Source organism: Aquarana catesbeiana, linkage group LG02, assembly GCF_042186555.1.
Source record: "Aquarana catesbeiana isolate 2022-GZ linkage group LG02, ASM4218655v1, whole genome shotgun sequence".
Taxonomy (NCBI): domain Eukaryota; kingdom Metazoa; phylum Chordata; class Amphibia; order Anura; family Ranidae; genus Aquarana; species Aquarana catesbeiana.
The window spans coordinates 144,218,694-144,243,349 of NC_133325.1; the positions used below are offsets into that span (position 1 = coordinate 144,218,694).

Here is a 24,656-nt window from a genome sequence, read left to right on the forward strand (position 1 = left end):
CAAGTAAATCTCTCCTAAATGGTGCACGTTTAGGAAATATTTACTGTACCCCCTGTAAGCCTTATTATAGGCAAGCCTATAGGTAGATATCAGCCATGGGAGTTTACTCCCACTTTAACATACCCTCCTTTTAAGAAGGTATGTTGCTGACAGTATTGGCTGCTGCCTTTAAATCCTGGCTGTCAATGATGGCTTGGGTCCCCAGAGACAATCAGAAACCATGTATGACTTGCTCTGACTTCAACCCCTTCTGCCCACAATCTGTAAAAAAAAAAAAAAAAAAAAATGTGCAGTGAACCTTGTTTGATTCTGTCCACACAGCTGCATCATGCATTCACAGCAATCTGAGAATGAACGAACAAGTTCTGTCTGCCACTGTGGCGCTCAGCAGCACACTCTTATTTCACTGACATTTCCTGCAGCTGAGTAACTGTCTGCCTGTATGGCAGTGCAGGCTGACCGCTGTCAGGAGTGAATGCACTCACATTACACCTGCGATCTGCTGATTGCAGGTGCAATGCTTTGCAGGCTCCATGGTAAAGGAGAAATAATCCTTATCAAATTTAAAGTTTGATAGGGAGCCTTAGAAATAGAGCTCTTTTAGGAGGGCTGGTAGGGAAGTGGTCGAATTGGTAATATAGAAAGGAAGGTCATTGGCAAATGTCACCACCTTGTGATGGCATCCATGAGGCCTCTACCATCTGAGTTAAGTCTTGATATGTTGGAGGAATATAAGAGGCATAAGGACAAAATTCAATGGAGAGAGGGGCACCCCTGTTGAGTACCTTTGCCTGTGTCCAAGGTTCTGGAATTCGGGCCAGTTGCGGATGGAGCTGTCCTTGTTCTACAGCCTGCTCAAAGGCTGGGCATGTTGTCAATTGCTCTTGTAATCTGACACTAGTATTATGAGAGAGGCATCTTGTTTTGGCGTTCAGATGAGCTTTATACTTATCTGTTGAAAAGAAACCTAAAAATTCTTGATCTGTGAGAACACTTTTGATATCCCATAAACAACTATCTTTCCATTCATTTACTGGAAATATTGATATAAGCCTAGCTTGTGCTGTGTAATCTGCCCCCCCCTCTAAACTAAAAAAAAAAAAAAAAAAAAAACTGCCTGAACCCACCACTTCCTGCATGCCCTCTATACAGACCACGAAAATCAGGGCTACTGAGCCCTGACCATCGTGGTCTGATTGCGTCCCTTTGTCATACGCTGCTGTCCTCTCTGCTCACCTCTCACCCCCTCCTTCCTGCCTGTCAGCTTGTGTCTGTGTCTCCGCCCCCCCCCCTCTCCTCTCCTCTGCTGCTATTTGTAAAATTGAAAAATTGTAAATGCACACTGCCAAGCCCCTCTTATGTCCTGGCATACCACACTGTAGTAGTCTTTTATAAAAATGAGCAGTGTAAATACAATTTTAGTGCAATCTTCAGGACTGTCGCGTGAGTCTCAGCCGGTTTCCAGGGCTATTACAGGAGAGGCTGAGCGGCCACGTGATCTCCCCGGCTGACGTCAGAGGGAAATAACAGCCTCTCCTGCAGTAGCCATCAATCGGATGTATACAGTGGCCGCGAGTCACTTGACCGGCCTGAAGATCTATGTAAATCGGTATTAAAAGCACAGATTGGCATCCCTGGTGGGCTCTAGTGAGCATCCCTGGTGAGCTCTAGTGTGCACCCTCGATGGGTCTGCACTGATAATCAATGCGCTGATTATCAGCGCAGACCCCCTGTCAGGAGAGCCATTGATCGGCTCTCTTCTACTCAGGCCTAGTCAGCGCGAGTAGAGGAAAAGCCGATAAACGTCACTTCCTGGTTACTATGTGATGAGCTGTTATTGGACACAGCTGAACACATAGTAACGAGCCTAGGCCAGTGATGGTGAACCTTGGCACCTCAGATGTTTTGGAACTACATTTCCCACTACACTGCAGAGTGCATGAGCATCATGGGAAATGTAGTTCCAAAACATCTGGGGTGCCAAGGTTCACCATCACTGGCCAGGATTGGAGATGCGTTGTGTCAGATCGACACACCACAGATTGCCACGCTGTGCTCACCCGCGGCTTATCCTGCTGGACGTCATGTCGCCCAGTTGGGATAATTCAACCACTTTCTGGCTGTCATTCTACTATATGGCGGGTGGCAAGTGGTTAAATCAGATTTATTTTACTATGCTTTTGGAGTAAAAATCTATCTAAAGAGTTTTCTATTTAAGATACATTTAATAGTTTGTTTATTCGGCATTAAATGGAGCTTGGTTATGTAGCACAAGGCTGTATATTTTGCAATATTTACATTTTTGGTAAACTTATTCAATGAATGCAAGCTGAGATGACATGCACTGGCAATGTTATTGTTTTATTTAAAGAATTTGAGTAGTTCTCCAACTATGTGTGATTAACCTATTAACCTCAAATCAGTTCTGATATTGCTGTTTTACTAACCTGACAGCTTATTATTCTAAATAGGAAAACTTACTTTCCCTTAACGTCTTTCAGGACAGCACCTTGAGAGCGTGGCTCCACCCACTTGACAGGAAACACACCTCCACCAAACTTTAAAAGGAGGCTCCTTCCCACTTATCAGTTTGTGTTTCCTCCGGCGGGAACACATGTGGGAGTTTGGAGCTCTCAATGTTCTGTCCTGAGAGAACAGGCTCCCTACTCCACTATTTTTTTTACCTACCTCAGGAGAGCCGATTCCTCCCATTTTCCACAGGCTTACAGGTGCCGGGTGGATGGGCTCCTTCTCCCTCGTCAGTGCTCGGGGAGAGCCAGAACTGCTCCGGGTATTGCTGCTCCCAGGCAGGGGCGTCAGGCATGTCAGGCGTTTTTGTTTGTTTTTTTTTCTTGCCTGCACATGTTTTTTCCCTGACGCCGCCGCCGCCATCTTGGGAAGGGCAGTCAGAGGACTGCATCCGCCGGATGTGAGGTATCCGGAAGTGGGGCGGCATCCATGGAGCAGGCGCCAGGCATCATTTCCGCCGGAAGCGCAGGGGGAGGAGGGAGGAATAGGTCTGGTGCCTATTATTTCCGGTCTGGCGCACAGGTGCTATTGGAGTCCGGAACCGGTGTTTTCGCCACAGGCATCACGCTGCTGCCTCAGCATGGATTCAGGAACCGCAGCGAGTGGAACAGGCACCAGCAAGGCCCAGGTAAGGAGCAGACTGTAGTTTCTGCTCAGCTTTACTGTGGGGTCTCTCTTTAGCCCTCTTCTCTCTAAATGTTAGTGAAGTTTGAGGGTATTTTTTTCCCCCTGGTGGCGGAGGGGCCTGTCAGGGCACATGAGTCTGATAACTTTTCTCACTGTGCACCTGTGGTGAGCAACCTTGAGTAATCAAGCTGACTCTAAAAAGATGGTTTGTCTTTTTTCTCTCTCTTTTTCCCTTATCATGGCAGGCCAAGAGCTCTGACCCTGGGATTAGAAAGAAATGTCCTTCACGCAAAATTAAGTTAAATGAAGGCTGGAAAAAGGCTTATGTCAAGCATGTATTGACTCCTTAGTGAGGGAAGAAACCACTTCCGCATGCAGTGATCTAATCGCATCTGCTAAAAAGGAATTGGATGCTACCATTCAATCCTTCAGATCCTCACTCACCTATCCATCTGCAAGTCAGCCCACTACCTCACAGTCCTCTCAAGGCTCACAGTTAATCCCCGCAGTGGAGGCAGAGATGGGTCCTCTGAACCAGGAAGGGCTTTCCCCATCCCATTCTAATGAATCAAATGAGGATGGTGATGAGCTGGAAAATATGTCTTCCAAGTATAAATTGTCTTTGGATCAGGTGGATGGCCTTTTAAAGGCTATTTATGCTACTCTAGGCCTTGAAGAAGAGCATAAGGAAATGTCTTTTACATGACAAGATGTATGCAGGGCTTAGCGAGTCTAAGTCCCCGTACCTTTCCAGTCCATGCAGTGATTTCTGAAACAATCAGAAAAGAATGGGCTGACCCTGATAGGAAACCATTTTTCTCTAGGGCTCATAAGAGAAGGTTCCCTTTTGATGAAGACGCAGCGGCTCTTTGGAATAAGGTTCCAAAACTTGATGCAGCCTTTTCTCAAGTGTCAAGATCTACTGATCTAGCATTTGAGGACATGGGGATCTTAAAAGACCCCATGGATAAAAAAATGGATCAACAGTTCAAGCGGACTTGGCAATCCATTATGGGCAACCTTAAGCCAGCAATGGCAACTACTTGCATCTCCAGGAACTTGGAGTATTGGGTAAATCAGCTTAAAGCTCATATAATAGCAGATTCCCCTAAGCAAGAAATCCTTGACTCCTTTTCTACCCGCTCAGCAGCCGTAGCCTATGTCTCTGATGCCTCAGCAGAGTCTATCAGGATGACAACTAAGGCGGCAGCCCTTGCTAATTCTGTTAGACGGGCTTTATGGCTAAAGACTTGGCAAGGGGACACAGCATCTAAAAACAAATTATGCGAGGTCCCTTTTCTAGGAGACTTATTGTTCGGCCCTGATTTGGATTCAGTTCTGGACAGGACTGCAGATAAAAAGAAATCTTTTCCTGTCAAAAAGAAGAAACAACCAGTCAGACAGTTTTTTCGTCCTCAAGGGGCTCAGGAACAAAACAAGCCTCAAGAGAAAAAGAAAAACTGGTCAGGGCAGAGGGGAAAAGGCAAAGGAAATGTCCTTTTGCATCCTCCTGCGTCAACCAGCAAGACGCAATGACAGTCGGTTACAGGTAGGGGGAAGACTGCAAGGCTTTCTCCCCTATTGGGCAAGCATAACAGAGAACCAGTACATTCTGAATATGCTAGCCCAGGGTTACAATATAGAGTTTTCAGATCTCCCCTCAGAAAGGTACTTGATGACAAATCTTCCAAGAGATGTAACAAAATCCCTGGCAATGAAGAGCCTATTAAAGGATCTGATAGATCAGGGGGTTATGACTTACGTCCCACAGGGGGAGCTTTATCGGGGATTTTATTCCCGTATATTCCTGATAAAGAAACCATCCGGAAATTTTCGTTTAATCCTAAACCTGAAACCACTGAACAGATCAGTCCAATACAAAAGGTTTCATATGGACTCCATCTTCACGGTCAAAAATCTATTGACAAGGGAATGCTTTATGGCATCAATAGACCTTCGAGATGCCTATCTGCATATCCCTATAGCCCCGCAGTCCCAAAGATTCCTAAGATTGCCGATTAAATTTGGGAAAAGAGGTTCTTAGTTACATAGTAGGTGAGGTTGAAAAAAGACACAAGTCCATCAAGTCCAACCTATGTATGTGATTGTGTCAGTATTACATTACATATCCCTGTATATTGCGGTCATTCAGGTGATTATCTAATAGTTTCTTAAAGCTATCAATGCTCCCCGCTGAGACCACCGCCTGTGGAAGGGAATTCCATATCCTTGCCGCTCTTACAGTAAAGAACCCTCTACGTAGTTTAAGGTTAAACCTCTTTTCTTCTAATTGTAATGAGTGGCCACGAGTCTTATTAAACTCTCTTCTGCGAAAAAGTTTTATCCCTATTGTGTGGTCACCAGTACAGTATTTGTAAATTGAAATCATATCCCCTCTCAAGCGTCTCTTCTCCAGAGAGAATAAGTTCAGTGCTCGCAACCTTTCCTCCAGACCCTTTATTAGCTTTGTTGCCCTTCTTTGTACTCGCTCCATTTCCAGTACGTCCCTCCTGAGGACTGGTGCCCAGAACTGGACAGCATACTCCAAGTGCGGCCGGACCAGAGTCTTGTAGAGCGGGAGAATTATCGTTTTTATCTCTGCAGTTGATCCCCCTTTTAATGCATGCCAATATTCTGTTTGCTTTATTAGCAGCAGCTTGGCATTGCATGCCATTGCTGAGCCTATCATCCACTAGGACCCCCAGGTCCTTTTCCATCCTAGATTCCCCCAGAGGTTCTCCCCCCAGTGTATAGATTGCATTCGTATTTTTGCCACCCAAATGCATTATTTTACATTTTTCTACATTGAACCTCATTTGCCATGTAGTCGCCCACCCCATTAATTTGTTCAGGTCTTTTTGCAAGATTTCCACATCCTGCGGAGAAGTTATTGCCCTGCTTAGCTTAGTATCGTCTGCAAATACAGAGATTGAACTGTTTATCCCATCCTCCAGGTCGTTTATGAACAAATTAAATAGGATTGGTCCCAGCACAGAACCCTGGGGAACCCCACTACCCACCCCTGACCATTCTGAGTACTCCCCATTTATCACCACCCTCTGAACACGCCCTTGTAGCCAGTTTTCAATCCATGTACTCACCCTATGGTCCATGCCAACGCACCTTATTTTGTACAGTAAACGTTTATGGGGAACTGTGTCAAATGCTTTTGCAAAATCCAGATACACCACGTCTACGGGCCTTCCTTTATCTAGATGGCAACTCGCCTCCTCATAGAAGGTTAATAGATTGGTTTGGCAAGAACGATTCTTCATGAATCCATGCTGATTACTGCTAATGATATCATTCTTATTTACATACTATCGATGTTGGGCTAACTGGTCTGTAATTCCCAGGGATGTTTTTTGGGCCCTTTTTAAATATTGGTGCTACATTGGCTTTTCTCCAATCAGCTGGTACCATTCCAGTCAATAGACTGTCTGTAAAAATTAGGTACAACGGTCTGGCAATCGCCTGACTGAGTTCCCTAAGTACCCTCGGATGCAAGCCATCTGGTCCCGGTGATTTATTAATGTTAAGTTTCTCAAGTCTAAGTTTAATTCCGTCCTCTGTTAACCATGTAGGTGCTTCCTGTGTTGTGTCATGAGGATAAACACTGCAGTTTTGGTTACTGAAGCCCCCCGATTCACTCGTGAAGACTGAGGAGAAGAATAAATTCAATACCTTTGCCATCTCCCCATCCTTTGTAACCAGATGTCCTTCCTCATTTTTATGGGGCCAATATGGTCTGTCCTCCCTTTTTTACTGTTTACATACTTAAAGAATTTCTTGGGATTTTTTTTGCTCTCCTCCGCTATGTGTCTTTCATGTTCTATCTTAGCCATCCTAATTGCACCCTTACATTTCTTATTGCATTCTTTATAAATTCTGAATGCTGAGGATGATCCCTCAACCTTGTATTTTTTGAAGGCCTTCTCCTTTGCTTTTATATGCATTTTTACAAATTCAGTGTCTTTGTGTTCCCTTCATGTTTCCTATTTGTGTGATTTATACTGAAACTAATTGACCTGTGATCGCTGTTACCTAAATTGCCCCGTATTTCCACATCTTTTATCAGTTCTGTATTGTTGGTAATCAGTAGATCTAGTAATGTTTTATTTCTAGTTGGTGCGTCTACCATCTGACCCATAAAATTTTCCTGCAAGACACTAAGGAACGGGCGAGCCTTAAATGAATGCGCGGTTCCCTCCGCCCAGTCTATGTCTGGATAATTAAAATCCCCCATTATGATAACACTTCCCATCCTTGCTGCTAATCCAATTTGTGATAGGAGATCTGCACTTGCAATTCAGGGCTCTCCCCTTTGGCCTGTCTTCTGCCCCACGAATATTTACAAAAATAATGGCAGAAGCGCTTGCACCTCTTCGCATGCAGGGGATTGCGGTAATTCCGTACTTGGACGACCTACTCCTTTTTGTCCCTCCAGGGAAAGACTGCTAGACGACCTCGGAAAAACCCGAGGTCATCTAGAAACCCTGGGTTGGATCATAAATATGCAGAAGTCAAATTTCAATCCAGCCCAGAAAATACTATTCCTGGAGTATCAGATCTGTTCAAGGGAACAGAAGATTTTTCTCCCAGAAGAAAAGGGGAAGGTCCAGAAGGTGGTAGCGTCCTTACAGGCAAGCCGGGAATTATCAGTCCGACAAGTGATGTCATCTCTAGGAACCCTAACCGCAACCATACCAGCCATTCAATGGGCAAGGTTACATTTCAGGCCTCTCCAGAGCTTTCTCCTGAGAATATGGAATCACAGGTCAGAATCTCTGGAAGCAAAGGTAAAGATACCCACCAAGGTCAAGAGATCGCTTTGGTGGTGGAGAAGACAGGAGAATCTGTCAGAAGGCCTGCTCTGGTCATTTCCAATAGAAAAGGTGGTAACGACAGATGCCAGTGTATGGGGTTGGGGAGCTCACTTAGACCAAGACTTCACGCAAGAATGTGGTCTCGGACAGAAGCAAAGAGGTCCTCAAATTGGAGGGAGCTAAAGGCAGTCGCCTTAGCTTTAGATGCCTTCTCTCCTATCCTTCAAGGTTCTCATGTCCGGGTCCTCTCAGACAACGCCACTACCATAGCCTACCTAAACAAACGGGGGTACAAGAAGCAAAGCACTTCAGTTGCTAGCTTCAAAGATCCTGGTTTGGGCAGGAAAGCATGTTCGGTCCTTATCAGCAGTCCACCTCAAAGGCACCTTAAATGTAGTGGCAGATTATCTAAGCAGAAGGCGGATTCAGGAGTCAGAATGGAGCCTGAATCCGGAAATCTTTGCATTGATTACCAGGGCCTGGGGTCAACCACAAATAGACCTATTTGCGTCAGAGGAAAATACACAACTCCCAGTATTTTTCTCTATTCACAGAAACGACAAGGCCCAGGGGATAGACGCGTTAATCCAGCCCTGGAACTTCCATCTGGGTTACGCATTTCCTCCTTTCCAACTTATCCCGTTGGTGTTAAGAAAGATACAGAGGGAGAAGGTGGCAGTAATCCTAATTACTCCATTTTGGCCAAAGAGGGCATGGTTTTCCACCATTCTACAGATGGCAGTCAAACCATTTTGGCGGCTGCCTCTCCAGCAAGACCTGCTCCTACAGGGTCCAATACAGCGTCCGGGAGTGGCCAGTCTAAGCCTCACGGCCTGGTTTCTGAGGAGCAGTTGTTAAGAAACAAGGGTCTGTCACAACCCTTGGTAACTACCTTACTTTCCAGTAGGAAAATAGTGACCAGAAAAATCTATGCTAAATATTGGAAGGTCTTCAACTCTTTTTGTTGTTCGACTAAGAGAAAAGTAAGAAATTTAGTGTCAATTTTGGAATTTCTTCAAGAGGGGGCAGACAAGGGATTGTCAGTCAGCACCCTTAAAGTGCAGGTAGCTGCTTTGGGAGTATTTCTAGAAAAACCAATCTCTTCTGAGCCCTTGGTTATAAGATTTTTCAAGGCGCTTACCAGATCTAGACCAGCTCCGGCTAAGCACTTTCCCAATTGGGATCTGTCAGTGGTCCTGCAAGCCCTCACAAAGGAACCTTTTGAACCACTACAAGAAATCTCTCTAAGGAATCTTACTCTTAAGACTTTGTTCTTAGTGGCAATAACGTCAGCAAGGAGAATTGGTGAGCTGCACGCCCTATCTGTTAAGAGACCCTTTTTAACTATCTACACAGATAGGATTATACTTAAAACTGATCTGGGTTTTTTGCCAAAGGTGGCGTCAGCACACAATAGGTCGCAGGAGATCATCCTGCCAACCTTTTGCTCTAACCCTTCGGGGGGAAAAAGAAGGCAAATTCCATAATTTGGATGTAAGAAGGACTTTATTACATTATCTGTATCTCTATTTATTCTCTATTTATCTCTATTTATTCTTCTGGTAAAAAGAAGGGCCAGCAAGCTTCTAAGGGGTCTATAGCTAGATGGCTTAAATCAGCTATTCTAGCAGCCTACTCTCAATCGGGGCTATCTCCCCCGCTGGGAATTAAAGCACATTCTACTAGGGCTTAGGCCACTACATGGGCAGAAATGGCTGGTGCCACCCCAGATCAGATTTGTAGGGTGGCTACGTGGTCAAGTTACCTTACGTTTGTCCGTCATTACAGGCTGGATCTTCTTTCAGCAAGTGAACAAGCTTTTGGCAGAAAGGTCTTGCAGGCTGTGGTCCCTCCCTAAGTGGGTAAGTCTCTATTATCCTCTCAAGGTGCTGTCCTGAAAGACGTTAAGGGAAAAATCAAGTTAGACTTACCGGTAACTTGTTTTCCAGGAGTCTTTCAGGACAGCAGCAACCCGCCCTTATTGTATTAAATTACTATGCTGTGACTAACCATATTCTGATTATGTGTTCCAGCTTGGCCCGGAGGTTCTCTACTACTACTGATGATAAGTGGGAAGGAGCCTCCTTTTAAAGTTTGGTGGAGGTGTGTTTCCTGTCAAGTGGGTGGAGCCACGCTCTCAAGGTGCTGTCCTGAAAGACTCCTGGAAAACAAGTTACCGGTAAGTCTAACTTGATTTTTTGTTTGCAAATATTAAAATTTCTTACTAACAGCAAGAATGAGCCCTTGCATTTAAAGAGCCCCTGTCATTTTTAGATCCATCATGGCAGCGCCTGTTAGCGGGCATCCACGCACCTGCTGCTGCCACGTCCCTCATCTTGTTGTGTCACTGCCACTTTGGGATGGCACAGCCATCCCATTAAAGTGAATGGCACTGTCGGTGAGTAAACAGCGGGTCAGGGGAGGAGCTGCTGTGGAACAGAGGTGACAGTTGCTCTTTAAAAATGATGATTTAAATCAAGCCTTTCTACTAGTGATTTAAATCAAATCCACCCTGGTAGAGAGGAATGGTTGGGGGTGTGTGTGGTGTTTTTTTTTTTTTTTTTCTTTCTATTTCTCTTTTTTGACTTTACTTTTCTTCTTCGTTTTTTTGTTAGGACATCACTGATAATGAATTGCGCTCTATTCTGGACGCTTGTAAAGACACAGTATGCAAAATGCTGGCCTCCATCCAAGGGCTTTCTGGTCAAGATGCAGCAGAATTTTTAAACATAACAGGTAGTTCTTAACTGTTTTCTGAGTGCAACCATAGGCAATGTAAATGTGAAAAGTAACACTGGTATTTTTTACTGCTTACCTGGCCCAAACCCATGACAGAGTTCATAAACTCTTGAACAAGAGTTCAAAAATCTATGAACTCCATCATGGGTGTGGGCCATATATCCTTAAAGCATAAAATGCTTTTACGTGTCAAACTTTGCCTCTGTTTAGAAGTTTCCTGTAATCCTGACATATATCCTTCTGTACATGAATTGAGAGCTCCGTTTTTTAGTTTACCATTCAGTAAGATTGAACTTACTGACTTTTCTTTACAAAGATTATCACTTTACACTTGCATCATCTGTTGCTCTAGGTCTGGCCCCTCAGTATGTGTAGCTCACTTTTGAGCAGTATCAGACCACGTGGGTGGATGTCAGTACTGATTCTGTCCTCCCACTATTGAGAGCTCAGTACAGTGACAGGTGTAAGCAAAGCATCAGACTCCTACTTGCTACTAGGCTGCTTGCCTAATTTCCTCTCCTTGTGTTTAGCCGCCTGTGCTGCAGGATGCTGTTGCTGTTACCAGCTGCTAGTTCATGCCTATTGGGTAAGGGCAGATGGTGGGACACAGCGAGACAGAGGCACAACATCCAGGGCATAGCAGCTAATCTGCTGAATGTTATCATGCAGCTGCTGTTTCCTGTGTAGTGGAGAATAGCACAGAGCTGAACATAAGTAGTGGGAAGCAAATGTGCGCAGTAAGTAGGAGAGTCTGATGTGTTGCTTGCACGTGTCAGTGTACAACATGCAGCACCCAGACACTCTACAGTGGAGATGTAGCTGTGAGTCTATTGATGCAGGGAGACAAAGTTGTGGAGCAAGTCAGAGGACGTTGGTGGTAGGAAGAATAAATAGCCAGAAGCTGCCTTTATTTTACTAAACCTGCTCAAAGCTTCATTAGTAATGTGATTATATAAGCACTGCAGAATGAAAAACTACGGTGGGGCAGTGAGAAATCGGTCTCCCTGCTGCACATTCAGAAGGCATAAATGTCCAGTCCCCTGGACATGAAACACCCGAGAGCCTCTGATGATTTGGAAGTGTGTGGTAGTCGTATGTACACTTGCATTTTGTTGCAATGTTCATTATCCTATTCACTTTTTTTTTGTTTTTTTTTGTTTTTTCCAGCATCCTGTGTGCACAACTTGGCCTATTTGTTCTATAGCCAAAGGAAATACAAAGAAGCCTCTGACCTGGTGTCTCCCATTTGTGAATATCTTGCAGAAGTGCATCCTGAGGGTGACCCTGAATTGGCTGTGGAAAGGGTACTTGTGCTACTACTGTGACCAATATGGGGACAGGAGTAATGGGCCAAATATGTTATCTGTTATTCTGTAGGTCATGTGTTGCCTACAACTTAGAGCAGTCCTGTATTGAGAGAAATTTGGAAGCAGCTATTGCTAACCTTTCCAATGAAATGATAGCTGCCAATTGAATCTGACTTCAATACTTTGAGGCGTTATCCCAAAAAACTGTGCAAATCAATCCAGAGTAAAGTCATGACTCCTGTTTGGCATACTCATACTAGGGTAGTAGCTAAGAAAGTATTGAAGCCAATGGATCATTATGACAGTCAGTGTGTTTATATATCTCAATGCTTCCCAAATTCAGGTTTACTTTATTTTGTTGAATTTATACTGTACCTTCAGTGTATGTGCAGTAGCTAGAGTTCTGGATTTTATGTAAAGTTTATTTCAAGAAATTGGTGAAAAAAATGTGCTTACTGATTGCTATTCACATGAAAAGATAAGGAAATAAGTGCAATTATTTAAAAGAGGTCCAATACTTAGAACAGCAGCTGGGCCAGTCTCCATCACTGGTTTCTGAAGAATATTTAGATGTTAGGTTTATTTGGCTCTCTAGTCAAGATAAAGTGCTCCAATAGTAAAGAACTGAATAGTGAACCTTTTTTAAAAGCATATTGACTTGTTGCTGTTTTTACTTCCCACACACTATCATTTAAATATTGATGGCTACAAGCTAACTTGTTTGGTTTCTTGCAGCTGCACCGTTGTTTCAAGCTGCATGTAGAGAGTTGCAAGAAAGCTGGTTACACAGCTCTTGGCCTTGCAGCTGTGACTCTATGGCTACGAGCTCTGCGAGGTCAAATCTTGCAGCAAATGGCTGAGCCTGTTGCAGTCTGGGTCAAACTCAAAATTGACAGTGCAAGGAATGGAGATGAAGATCTAAGATTGCAGTAAGTGATGACAGCAAAATATCCCATTCAGTTGATAGGGCTATATAGTTAGTTAGTTTTAATAATTTTTTTTTATATACTGTGTAATTTGAGCCTGTTTTTCATTTGCCTTTGATCTATAGCACTCTGAAGGATGGTTTTTCAAATCACCCGGTGGATCCAGAGCTGATGGTTTCTCTCCTTGCAGAGGAGCTTAAGGGCTACAAGTCTGTCCATGGTGATACAGGGCAGGAGCGTTATAATACTATATGTGATCTGCTGGACTTGTGTGCTGAGAACAGCCAACTACATTGTCATCGTGCTCTATACCTGCTTGAGTTGGCCCAGGTTTTGTGTTACCATGACTACTCAGGGCAGACTGAATGGTATGTTAACAGGTAGCAAAGACTGCAACATAATAAACCTTATATGATGTGGTGTTATGTGCTTTTTGGGGGTGCGTGTGGGTTTTTTTTTTTCTAGCTGTATTTTAGGTTCATATCTAATATAATACACCTGCAAAGCATATTGATTTTTATTGTGTTTCTATTTTAGTTCTGCTCTAGATGCAGTTCAGGATTGCCTTCGTCTTCTGGAGTCCATCCCAGAATCTACAGAAAACCGAGAACAGTGGTTGGATGTAAAAGCCCAGGCACTCCTGTGGCAATATATTTGCACTCTGGAAGCCAATATGCGAGAAGTGAGTAATTAACATTGATGGCATTGATAACCTGCAGTGAAGTGCAGCTAAGAACTGAAAGTTTGCTGTGATTTTTATTTTTTTATTTTATTTTTTTCATGGTGTAGTGCTAATGGTATCAAATTAGTCAAGTGTTTTTTTTGTTTTTATTATTGCTGTCCAAAACCAGGTTAGAGAGCGCTTTCACCTCTATTGTCCTGATGACCATTGTCCCAGAGACTGCATGTGAGGAGGAATCATTCCCTGGGGACATGTACAGTATGGTGCATTTAAAAACTATGGCATCCTCCACTTTGGGAAGATTTCCTGTTTCATATCCTGTACAGGATGTAAAGGGAAAGCTTTCCAATGGGGGACACCATAAAAAAAACCCCATGTGACAAGGATAAATCTTATAAATGTACTATATGTAGTCTTTCTTAGTGCTGGTTTAAAACCTTCCTCCCTTTTTTATTTATTATTTTTTTTTTTGAAATCGTAAAGGTAAAAATGGCAAATATTGCTCCTACTATCAAAAGATTGACTTGTGAGCGAAGGAATATACTTGTGTAACTAATGCAAGCTGTTGTGGTGGTATGCAAAATTGACAGGTTTCTTTTGACTTTGCAAAATTGTCTGAATTTGCTTGGTGCATCAATTTCATTATAAATGGCTGTGTACGTGAACTAAAAGCGCCTATGGGGCATCACATTGCCTTTACATTGATTGCTTAGTTAGTTTTGCATTACTCTGTTAGGGTTTTGAGGAACAGCAAAGGAAAGAGAAGCTGAACAGCCAGAAAAAGTGGACTGGTGTAGAGTATGAGCCCAATGATCTGAACTATGAAGACAAACTTCTTGATGACCAATCTGCGAGAGATGGCATTTGTTTCACTTTGGCTGGGGAGACTGGTAAATATTTCCTCTTCCGTTTTAAAACAGATCTTCACTCTGAAAATAAAAATGTTCCTCTTCTCCGCTATATGAAAATCTCCCAAAGTTCAATTTTTTTCCTCTTCACGCTCTGTCCCACTTGAGGTATGCATGCCAAGAGGTTGGGAGGCAATGACTTCCAAACAGGGAAAGAGAATGAAGGCAGGACTGGTTGTGTGTCATCAGGAGGTGCCTGCTTGAATTTGGAATACAGCTGCCAGCCAATGTCATCAGGGGACAACATTGGCATGCGATCCAAAGGTGGCAGCAGATAAGGAGATTTCAGCAGTACAGTGCTAAATTCACTGGGTAGTATAGTATCTAAAATGAGGACAAGCCAGCATTGGGGGTGGGGTGGGGGGGTAAGTAAAAATTCCTCTTTAAGTTACTAGTTGCTAGAAATGCTTGTCCACTTCATTGCCTTCCTCCTAAGGCCCCTTCCTTGCGTTTTTTAAGCAGGGGTCTCAAACTGACAGCCCTCCATCTGTTGCAAAGCTACAATGAGGCATTGCAAGGCTGACAGTTACAAGCATGACTCCCACAGGCAGAGGCAAGATGGGACTTGTAGTTTCGCAACAGCTGGAGGGCCACCAGTTTGAGACCCCTGGTTTAAAGTAAAGTCCTTCATGCCCAGTTTCGCTGTATTGCCTGAAACTTTACTGGACAAACATGAATTGAGAAATATAGAAGTCTGAGGACAGCAAGGGCAGTCCCTTTTTTAAATTTTTGCCCCCCCCCCCCCCTCTTCCTTTTAAGGGCCTATGAAGGGTCTGGATGAAGCTCTGAATCTGTGGAAGGATATTCTCGTTGGACCTAGTGTTCCATCACTAAACAATAATGAACAGACCGTCTTCTCCTTGCATCTACTGGCCTCTCTTTTCCGACTCATGGGCAAGGTCTGTGTTTCCGGTATTTTGTCACTGATTTTTGTGTGTGTTTGCGTGTTTCTGATTTGTTCATGTAATTCATTGTAAGGTTTCGCTCATCACTTTTATTTAGTTTTTTTTTTTTTAGAAGCTGGAATATTGGTTGCTTAGGTTACCTGTAGTGGAATAACACACTCTTAAGATCTTCTGCTTACCCCAATCTGTTAAATAAATTGATGCTAAACTAAGCCCTGAAATATTTACCTGTCTTTCAAACCTTAAGCAGTTATATATATATTTTTTTTTCATTTTTAGTTTAGGGAATGATTAAAATCTTAGTTTGGCTTATTTTTTTGCAGTCTGTGTTCTGTTGGGGAGGTTTCCCTTCCTGTCCCAGCAACACATTAGGAAATCTCTACAATATAAGGGATTTTCCCTCTTAGTTTTTACCTTCCCAGGTGTCTGTGTTTGAAGATTTCATCTCTATTCCTTTTTCGGTGATTATTTTTATTTTTTTATAGATTCACTTTTGGTCTTGATGACAGTGGTTAACAGAACAAATAGTACACTTATCTGAAACAGACTGCACTATATATTTTTCAAAGGTTCTAATCCTGCCCTACTCTATCCAAACTGAAGCAGAACCTCCCCGTCCCCTCCCCAAAATATAGGTTTACTCTTTAATGCAGTAATCTCCATCTGCGTCTAATGGGTTGAATGCAGCCCTTTAACCAACCCTTGGTGTTCTTTCCTTCCTACTGACCCAAACAGGGGGCTAGGTCTCTAACCCCCTTCTAACCACAAATCCTAGGTCATTTTTTACTTACAATAGTGACAGTTTCTGTATAAAGGATAGTGAACTGGGCCTTTATTTAAAAAGTTGTATGGCCAGCATAAGTCTAAAGCTGGCCATAGGTGGATTGAAATTTTGGCAGCTTTAGCTGGGACTGGCCGAATATTGATTCATATAAGGGCACCCTGGTTGTACAGAATATATTGATCGCCTTCTGTACAACCACCCTGTCAGGTTTTTCCTGAACATTTTAGTGCCGCCAGCTTTAGCGGGGAAGGCTCCCCACCATAATGTCACCATAGCACAGCGGGAGTTATTTCCCCCATCCGCCCTGAATGTGTGAATGGGGGAAGCAATCAATGTATGGGCTGCCTAATGCCGCGTACACACGGTCGGACTTTTCGTCTACAAAAGTCCAACGGACGCCGACGGACTAAAGCTGGCTGGTAATCCGTTCGTGTGTGGGCTTCTCCGGACTTTCAGCAGACTTTTTCAGCCTCAAATCCGACGGACTTTAGATTTGAAACATGCTTCAAATCTTTACGTCGTAACTACGACGGACCCGAAATCCGCTCGTCTGTGTGCTAGTCCGACGGACAAAAACCCATGCTAGGGCAGCTATTGGCTACTGGCTACGAACTTCCTTATTTTAGTCCAGTGTACGTCATCACGTACGAATCCGTCGGACTTTTGTGTGGTCGTGTGTAGGCAAGTCCGTTCGTTAGAAAGTCTGCTGCAAGTCCGCCGGAAGTCTGTCGGACAGGCTGTCGGACTTTTGTAGACGAAAAGTCCGACCGTGTGTACGCGGCATAAGATTTATGTTTTTCCCTTCCCATGTAATGAACAATAATTCAAATTAATTTGTTTTAAAACTATTTATAATCTTGATTGCTTTTGCAATCCAAGTCTTTGCTTGCTGTCACTTTTAGGCTTCATGTACACTGGCTGCTCCTAATCTCATGTTTAGGAGCTTTTGGTGGTGTTTTGCCAAAGCTCCTAAATGCAACTAAATAAAAGCCTATGTGTCCATGTACACATAGGCTTTTATCAGAGTTTAGGGGAGGTCTAACCTCCCTCTCCTGAACGATATTCTTCCATGTTCAGGAGAGGAACGTTTTTGCTAAGGACTGTTGACTGTGGCAAAAACTTGTGTAAACCGTGGTACCGGTTTACACACTTTTTTGCAGTGTTTAGCGTTTTTCGATGGCACGTGTCCAGAGGAAGCCTTATTTATAAGCGCATTTTAGATTTTAACGTGTGAAGCTTGTAAACCTATGAAAAATGTTTGACCTTTTTTTTTACTTTTTCTAATTTTTCTTGCAGCCTTTGCAGGCCATGCAAAGCTTCCAGCTAGTAAGACATCTGTGCAGATGTTTAGGGGATTTTATACGCGAGGCTGGAGCTCTCTGCCAGTTAACAAGACTTCTGTTTTACTTGGAGAGTGCTGAATGTGCTCAGGTAAGGCAAACTTTTTAGTGTTACTTTTGCTCCAGTAGTAATATGCATACATTGTGAGTGTCCTTTTGTGAAGACTTTGTGAGTAGGTACTTTTTGTTTTTCTTGATTGTAGGTTACTCTCCAAGAGGCAGAAACCACTTTGCAGCATGCAGACAGCACCAGTGAGACATACATGTTGGCTCATTGCAGCTGTGAGCTTCTCCGCAGCCATCTTTACCGGATCAATAATGAGGTAATTGTGAAGGCTTATAATGCGCTAGGGCCAGGTCACCCACCTTTTTCATGTTTACAAGCCTTAGACTGTTTGCATAATGATATAATTTGTTCATAATTGTTCTGCTAATGGCAAACAAACACATTATTGCTATATTAACGAGTGCCCACACAAATTATGTTTATTTAAACCTCAGACCGGCACCCAATGCACACATTTTCGATCAGAGATCAGCCTCGGTTCCTGCACTTTCTCTGATCACAACAGCAAAAAAAGAAAAGGCATTAGAGACTTGTGGGGGGTCGGTTTGCTTGAGCAATGGACAGTGCCTTTTTTTTTTTTTTTTTTTTTTTTCTTTTCCTAAAGTCAGTCAGGGCCCCTATATAAAACACTGCTGAGGAAGCGGTTAGAGAAGGGCATGCTGTGAGTGTGTCCAGGCCTGCCTGTTCTGGAATAGACAGGTGACCAAATCTGATAGCTGTCTAAACTAAGTTACAGGTTAGCGACTATTGAGAAACCAAGGTAGATTTGTAAACAGAGAATTTGAGAGACTGCGAGATCCAGTCCAGAAGGGAGTATGGTACTGAAGCACTGTGGATCTATAACACACTGGAAAATGCGGTGCACATGACCAGCTGAAAAAAATTTTTCTGTTTCTTGCTGAAATGACACCTGCAAAAGTATAACTTTTAATATGCTGCTAAAAGTGGGCATGACACCTTAAAGTGATTGTAAAACCTCAGTCATGGAATCTGAGCAAAGCAGATGCTGTATATCTGCAGTGTTTTACTTATATCTTTCCAAAGTATTGTTCTTCTCTCTGATGCTTCATTATTCGTTATCAGCAAGAGTCACTTCTGAGAAGTTTTCCAACACATGAGATACATTTGTGTAAGGAGTGAGGGGAGAGCTCGGAACGAAAACTGTCTATTCAGAACACAGTTCTTCTGCTGTGTGAAGAGGAGGGCTTGGGTTCCTTTCCTCCAATCTGCTTTCACGCACTGTAACTGCAGTCTTTCCACTCCTTCCTCTGTGCTCCTGACAGATGAAGAAATATTTTTAACACAATATGCCCTTTTAAAGGGGTGTAGAGAAAAGACAGCAGATAAACCTATGTAGGAGGATTTGTTTCTTCTGTGTATCATCTGAGGCTGTTCACTTCACTGGGTATAAGAGTTTGCAACCAGGGCTTGCACATACAGCTGTCCCACTGTGCTGGAAAATTTGGAAGCCAAGGACGAGCTGCGGAGTGGACTTTGTCCTTTTTTCATTTATGCAAAAAATTTAAGTTGGCCTATGTGTGACAATATGTACTGAACATTTGTTTGTGTAGAAAGTAAAACTGTTATGTATTGATGCAGGTTAAGAATGGAGTAGAAGTTCTCACAAGTCTTTTTCAGCACCCATCTCTGCAGAAGTCATCCAAAGCCTGGTACCTTTTAAAAGTCCAAGTCTTGCAGGAACTCTCTGCATATCTCAGACTCCCACCAACAATGTTGCTTCCAGATCTTTACAAGAAGCTTTGTGCCCAGGGTAAACCATTTTATTATGAGTACTTTTTTATTTATAAAGTCACATTGGGCATTTTGTTAATATGTAAAAACTTCTGCATGCAAATTTTGCCATTTAGATTTTCCACCAATTTGCCAAAGAAGAACTTTGTCGGCATTCACTGTGTGTGCGTACACCGAGTAAAATCCAAAATAGTTTTATTATGCATAAGAATAAAAAAGTATCTAGTTCTACATGTATCACTATGCAAGGGCTGACCATATCTAACTATAAAGTAATATCGCTATGCTAGTTCATCTATATAGTCCCACCACTCCAGGAATAAGCAGTTTTATGTAGGTTTATCTTTTACTGAAACAGAGGTGTGGAACAGTCCCAATGCATTTGACAATTGTTCCTCAGGGAACAAGAAGAGACTTGGTTCACTCTACAACAAATGCATAACATATTTAAATTAATGAAGCCTCTACTTCATAAGAGCCCAGCCCTATACAATACAATAATCACGTGGAGTGCCTCCTTTTTTTTGAAACCTAGAAAAATAAAAAAAAATACATGTGAAGTAAGCATCCTGTGTACCGCTTACGGTATATAAATTACGGACTATATCAATATAAATTGTGGCAGGGTGGCCCGGCTGCGAAAATTCGCGTATCTGTATGTTCTTTTGTGCATGTGGTGTAGGAGGCGAACGCGCACCGCTTCCGCTGTGATTGGACACAGCGAGTCCGGGCCGCAATGACCACTGCGACAAGGCAGTTGTTCAGTGGAGAGATGGAGCAGCGGTCTGCCTATGTAAATAAGACAAACCGCTGATCTGTCAGGGAGCAAAAGAGAGATCTTGTGTTTCAGCTAAGCTGAAACACAGATCTTTTCCTCCAGTGTAGCCATCCCCCACAGTTAGTAAGTACGCACCTCCCAGGGACACACTTAACCCTTTGATTGCCCCTGGTGTTAACCCCTTCCCTGCCAGTGTCATTTATGCTGTAAAAGTGCATTTTTTTTTTTTTTTTTACACTGATCAGTATTGGTGTCACTGGTTCCCAAGAAGTCACCTGGTGTCCAATTTGTCCACCGCAATGTCGCAGTCCCGCTAAAAATCGCTGATCACCGCCATTACTTGTAAAAATGACATAAGTCTAGCCTATCGTTTGTAGACACGATAACTTTTGCACGAAACCAATCAATATACACTTATTGGGATTTTTTACCAAAAATCTGTAGCAGAATACATATATACATATTGGCCTAAACTGATAAAGAAACTAGATTTTTTTTTTTTTTTTTTTTTTTTTTTTTATTATTGGGAATGTTTTAGAGCAGAAAGTTAAAAAAAAAAAAATTTTTTTTTAAATTCAAATTTGTCGGTCCTTTTTTGTTGTGTGTGTGTGTGTGTGTGTGTGTGTGTGTTTTTTGCGCAAAAAAAAATAAAAAAAAAATAAATGCATAGGTGATCAAATACTACCAAAAAGCTCTATTTGTGGGGGAAATAAACACAGATCAATTTTATTTGGGTACAGTGTTGCACGACTAACAAATACAATAACAAATATTGTAAAACAGTGTCCAAAATTATCATTAACCACTGACCAAAATGAGAATCACGATTTTTTTTTTTTTTTTTTTTTGCTTAGAATAAAAAGATCACAATTCTCTCACAATTTTCGCGACTTAAAATCTTTCACATTATCGGGGAAAAAAAAAAATGGGCTAACTTTACTGTTACAAGCTCTTATCTAGTAAGAGTTTTTTAAAAGGGGGCTTCCTTGCACACTCCCCCCTCTATTTACGAGCACGTGTGATGTGGACTTTCTTCTGGTGTCAGCAACTCTTTCTGTGAAGCGTTCTGCATATATTTTTTGATCTCAAACGGACTTGTAGCTTTCGTTTAAGCAATTAATTACACTATTTGGTATTTTATTATATCTATGTATGGACTTCATTGTATGATCATGAATTATTAATCACATTTATTAGCGCTGCTCAGTCCAATCGGACTTTTTGTAATATAAATTTTTTTTTTTCTTTTGGGAAAAAATACTTTTTTGAATTAAAAAATAAGAACAGTAAAGTTGGCCCTTTTTTTTTTTTTTTTTTTTTTTTTTTTTTATATTGTGAAAGAGAATGTTAAGTAAATTGATACCCAACATGTCACGCTTCAAAATTGTGCCTACTCGTGGAATAGCGACCAAACTTTTACCCTTAAAAATCTTCAGGTTGCATGTTTTGAGTTACAGAGGAGGTCTAGGGCTAGAATTATTGCTCTCACTCTACCGATCGCGGCGATACCTCACATGTGTGGTTTGAACACAGTTTTCATATGCGGGTGCTACTCAAGTTTGTGTTCGCATCTGCACGCGAGCTTGGCGGGATGGGGCACGTTTTAAAAAATGTAAAAAAAAAAATTTTTTTTTTTTCTTTATTTTACAATTTTTTATTTTTACACTGTTCTTTAAAAAAAAAAAAAGTGTCACTTTTATTCCTATTACAAGGAATATAAACATCCCTTGTAATAGAAAAAAAGCATGACAGGACCTCTTAAATATGAGATCTGGGGTCAAAAAGACTTCAGATCTCATATTTACACCAAAATGCAATAAAAAAAAAATTGTCATTCTTAAAAAAAAAAAGAAAAAAAAAAGGTCCCTTTAAGAACTATGGACGGAAGTGACGTTTTGACGTCACTTCCGCTCTACAATGATATGGAGAGGGATGGGGGCCATCTTCCATGTCGGGCTAGGGAGAGGATCCGATGGCCTCCGCCGCTACCGACGGCTCCAGAGCGTGGCGGGAGGGGCCCTTCTCCCACCGCGGATTAGTGATCTTGTGGCGAATCCGCCTCAGAGACCACTTTTATTTTTGAAGTGGACCGCCCGATGAAGAGGAGGATACCGGGGTTATGGGAGCTAGCTGCTGCCATAACTACGATATCCCTCTTCAAAGCACCAGCGTATAACGATGGGCAGTCCGGAAGTGGTTATGCAGCATATAATCTCCCCCCCCCCCTTTTTTTATTTTTATTTTTTTCCCCACTCTTTATTACATCAAAAAGTGGTTTTCCTGTGTGTTTTGGTTTTTTTACATAGGCTAAACACTCTTCGGCTTCAGCTGCAGCCACTTTGTGTTCACTCCTGCTCTGTACCAGAGAACACTACTTTCGCCCCAGACTGTTGCTCCGCCTGCTGACCATGGTCCGCACAGTGGTGTAGTGGTTAGCACTGTCACCTAGCAGCGAAAAGGGTCGCTGGTTAGAATCCTGACCACGACACCATCTGCCTAGAGTTTTCATGTTCTCCCTGTGCCTGCGTGAGTTTCCTCCCATACTCTAGAAAGACATGCTGGATAGGTTAATCGGATGCTGTCTAAATTGGCCCTAGTATATGTGTGAATGAGTGTTAGGGACCTTAGGTTGTAAGCTCCTTGAGGGTAGAGACTGATGTGAATGTACATTGTATGTGTAAAGCGCTGCATAAATTGACGGCGCTATATAAGTACCAGAAATAAATAAAAATAAAAAAAATGAAGTATTTTTTTTTTTTTGGGTGCAGAGTGTTGGCACACCCACAAAGTGGGTGCTGCTAAAGGGTGTTTGGCAGAGCCTACAACAGACTTGCTCTTGTGCCTTCCCTGCATAATTACATGGTGCCTAATGATTTTATCTTTGTGAGTAGTTTTATAACAAATATTGTATAGACGTATCGCACAATGTCAGTCTTTTTTTTTCCTTTCCATGAGGTTTTCTGCTGGTATAACATGTCGGAGGAAGATTGCATTTAGATCATACCCAGTAAGTCTTGTGGAGGAGATAATAAAGCCTTTTCTCTTGAGAGAGACGGGCATAGTTATCTGAGCAAGATCTGGAATATTGGTGGAAAGATGCACGAGTAATACTCCGGCATTCAATAGAAGCACATGGGGTGGATTGGCTTTATTGGCATCAATTGTGATTGACTGACTATATACTATTGCTTCATGGACATAAGTTTATTTTGTGGACGTTTATTCCTTTAAAGATCATTTTGTACACTGTTTCACAATATTTGTGATTTTTAACTTTCAAGTGTTACATTGTGACACTGATTTAAGCACTGCACTGGATGCTTACTTCACATGTATTTTTACATGCACACACTGTATGTGTATAGAGGGGGATATATATATCTAATATCTCTAATAAACCTACAAGGGCTAATGTGCTCAATTGGATGGATGAATATATCAGCTCTTTTAGGTGTATTTGTATACATTTGTTTTGTACTCCAGAGGGTTATAGTTTTTCTTGTTCAAGTATTTTATTAGTCGGGTAGGAGAATAGAGGTACAAACAAACATTGGTCCATACATGGACCAAAAAGTAGCACAACAGTAACCAAGATATTTAACACATGAAGGGTTCTGCATATGTATAGGAATAAGATTCATACCAAGTATTGAATGGTACATCCTGAAGTCTAGTCATTTAGAATGTGTGAAGAGTGCCTAAATTGCATTAAGACACTCTATCGAACTTACAAAGTGTACGAAACTTGGTATCAAAAGAACGTTTGCATGCAAGCTCACTGTAGTGCAGTGGTGAATTACGGAATGTTGGCTACCTATAAAGGAAAGCCATAAGAAGAGAAAAGTAGCAGGGAAAAGGCCAAGATAGTAAGGGAAGGGAGAGTAAGGGAGGAGTTGTCCCAGGTACCTCTAGGCCGAACCTAGCGGGGTATACCAATAAGCCATAAGATGACATTACCAATCATGGGGGTAAGAGATTCATCAAAGTTGGGTGGGAGGAAATGTGCCACCCATGGAGAAGGGTTATAGTTTTTTTCACTATAGGGTAGGGGAAGAAAAAGGTGTTTCAAAATACAGAACAACATATTGTAATTCATAAATATACTGTATAGTTGTAGCACAATCAGGTTGAAAATACTTTTAACTTACAACTAGGACATGACCATATGTAATGTTATCCTGGAATGTTGATATGTTTTTAATGGCTATCTGTCATGATCCCCTCAGTGGACACCCAGGCTAGCAGTTACTAGAACCTATGGGAAGTACAACGCACAGAGGTCATGTGAAATCCCCACTCTAGGGTTAAATATATAATAGGAAAAAGTATTTCAAAATAAATATAACGCTTCTCAGAACTTAAGGGGCCAGTATAAAATTATATTTGGGTATAGACCACTTACAAATGCTTGGGTGATATAATTAGCAGAGTCCGACCAAAAAACGGAGATCCAAACAGTACCTGCACTTAGTGAGGCTGATCTTGG

General features: G+C 42.2%; 1 protein-coding gene across 2 annotated transcripts in view; it reads left to right on the forward strand.

Annotated features, from left to right (window-relative positions):
* ESPL1 (extra spindle pole bodies like 1, separase) overlaps positions 1 to 24,656 on the forward strand; it is a 109,990-nt gene that overhangs the window by 9,468 nt on the left and 75,866 nt on the right. For both annotated transcript variants that reach the window (XM_073613584.1, XM_073613585.1), the window contains exons 5-14: positions 10,598 to 10,718; positions 11,889 to 12,025; positions 12,764 to 12,957; positions 13,080 to 13,322; positions 13,492 to 13,636; positions 14,373 to 14,526; positions 15,304 to 15,443; positions 17,530 to 17,664; positions 17,777 to 17,896; positions 19,240 to 19,411. In XM_073613584.1, the coding sequence (XP_073469685.1) occupies positions 10,598 to 10,718; positions 11,889 to 12,025; positions 12,764 to 12,957; positions 13,080 to 13,322; positions 13,492 to 13,636; positions 14,373 to 14,526; positions 15,304 to 15,443; positions 17,530 to 17,664; positions 17,777 to 17,896; positions 19,240 to 19,411 (1,561 nt within the window). The remainder of the gene's footprint in view (positions 1 to 10,597; positions 10,719 to 11,888; positions 12,026 to 12,763; positions 12,958 to 13,079; positions 13,323 to 13,491; positions 13,637 to 14,372; positions 14,527 to 15,303; positions 15,444 to 17,529; positions 17,665 to 17,776; positions 17,897 to 19,239; positions 19,412 to 24,656) is intronic.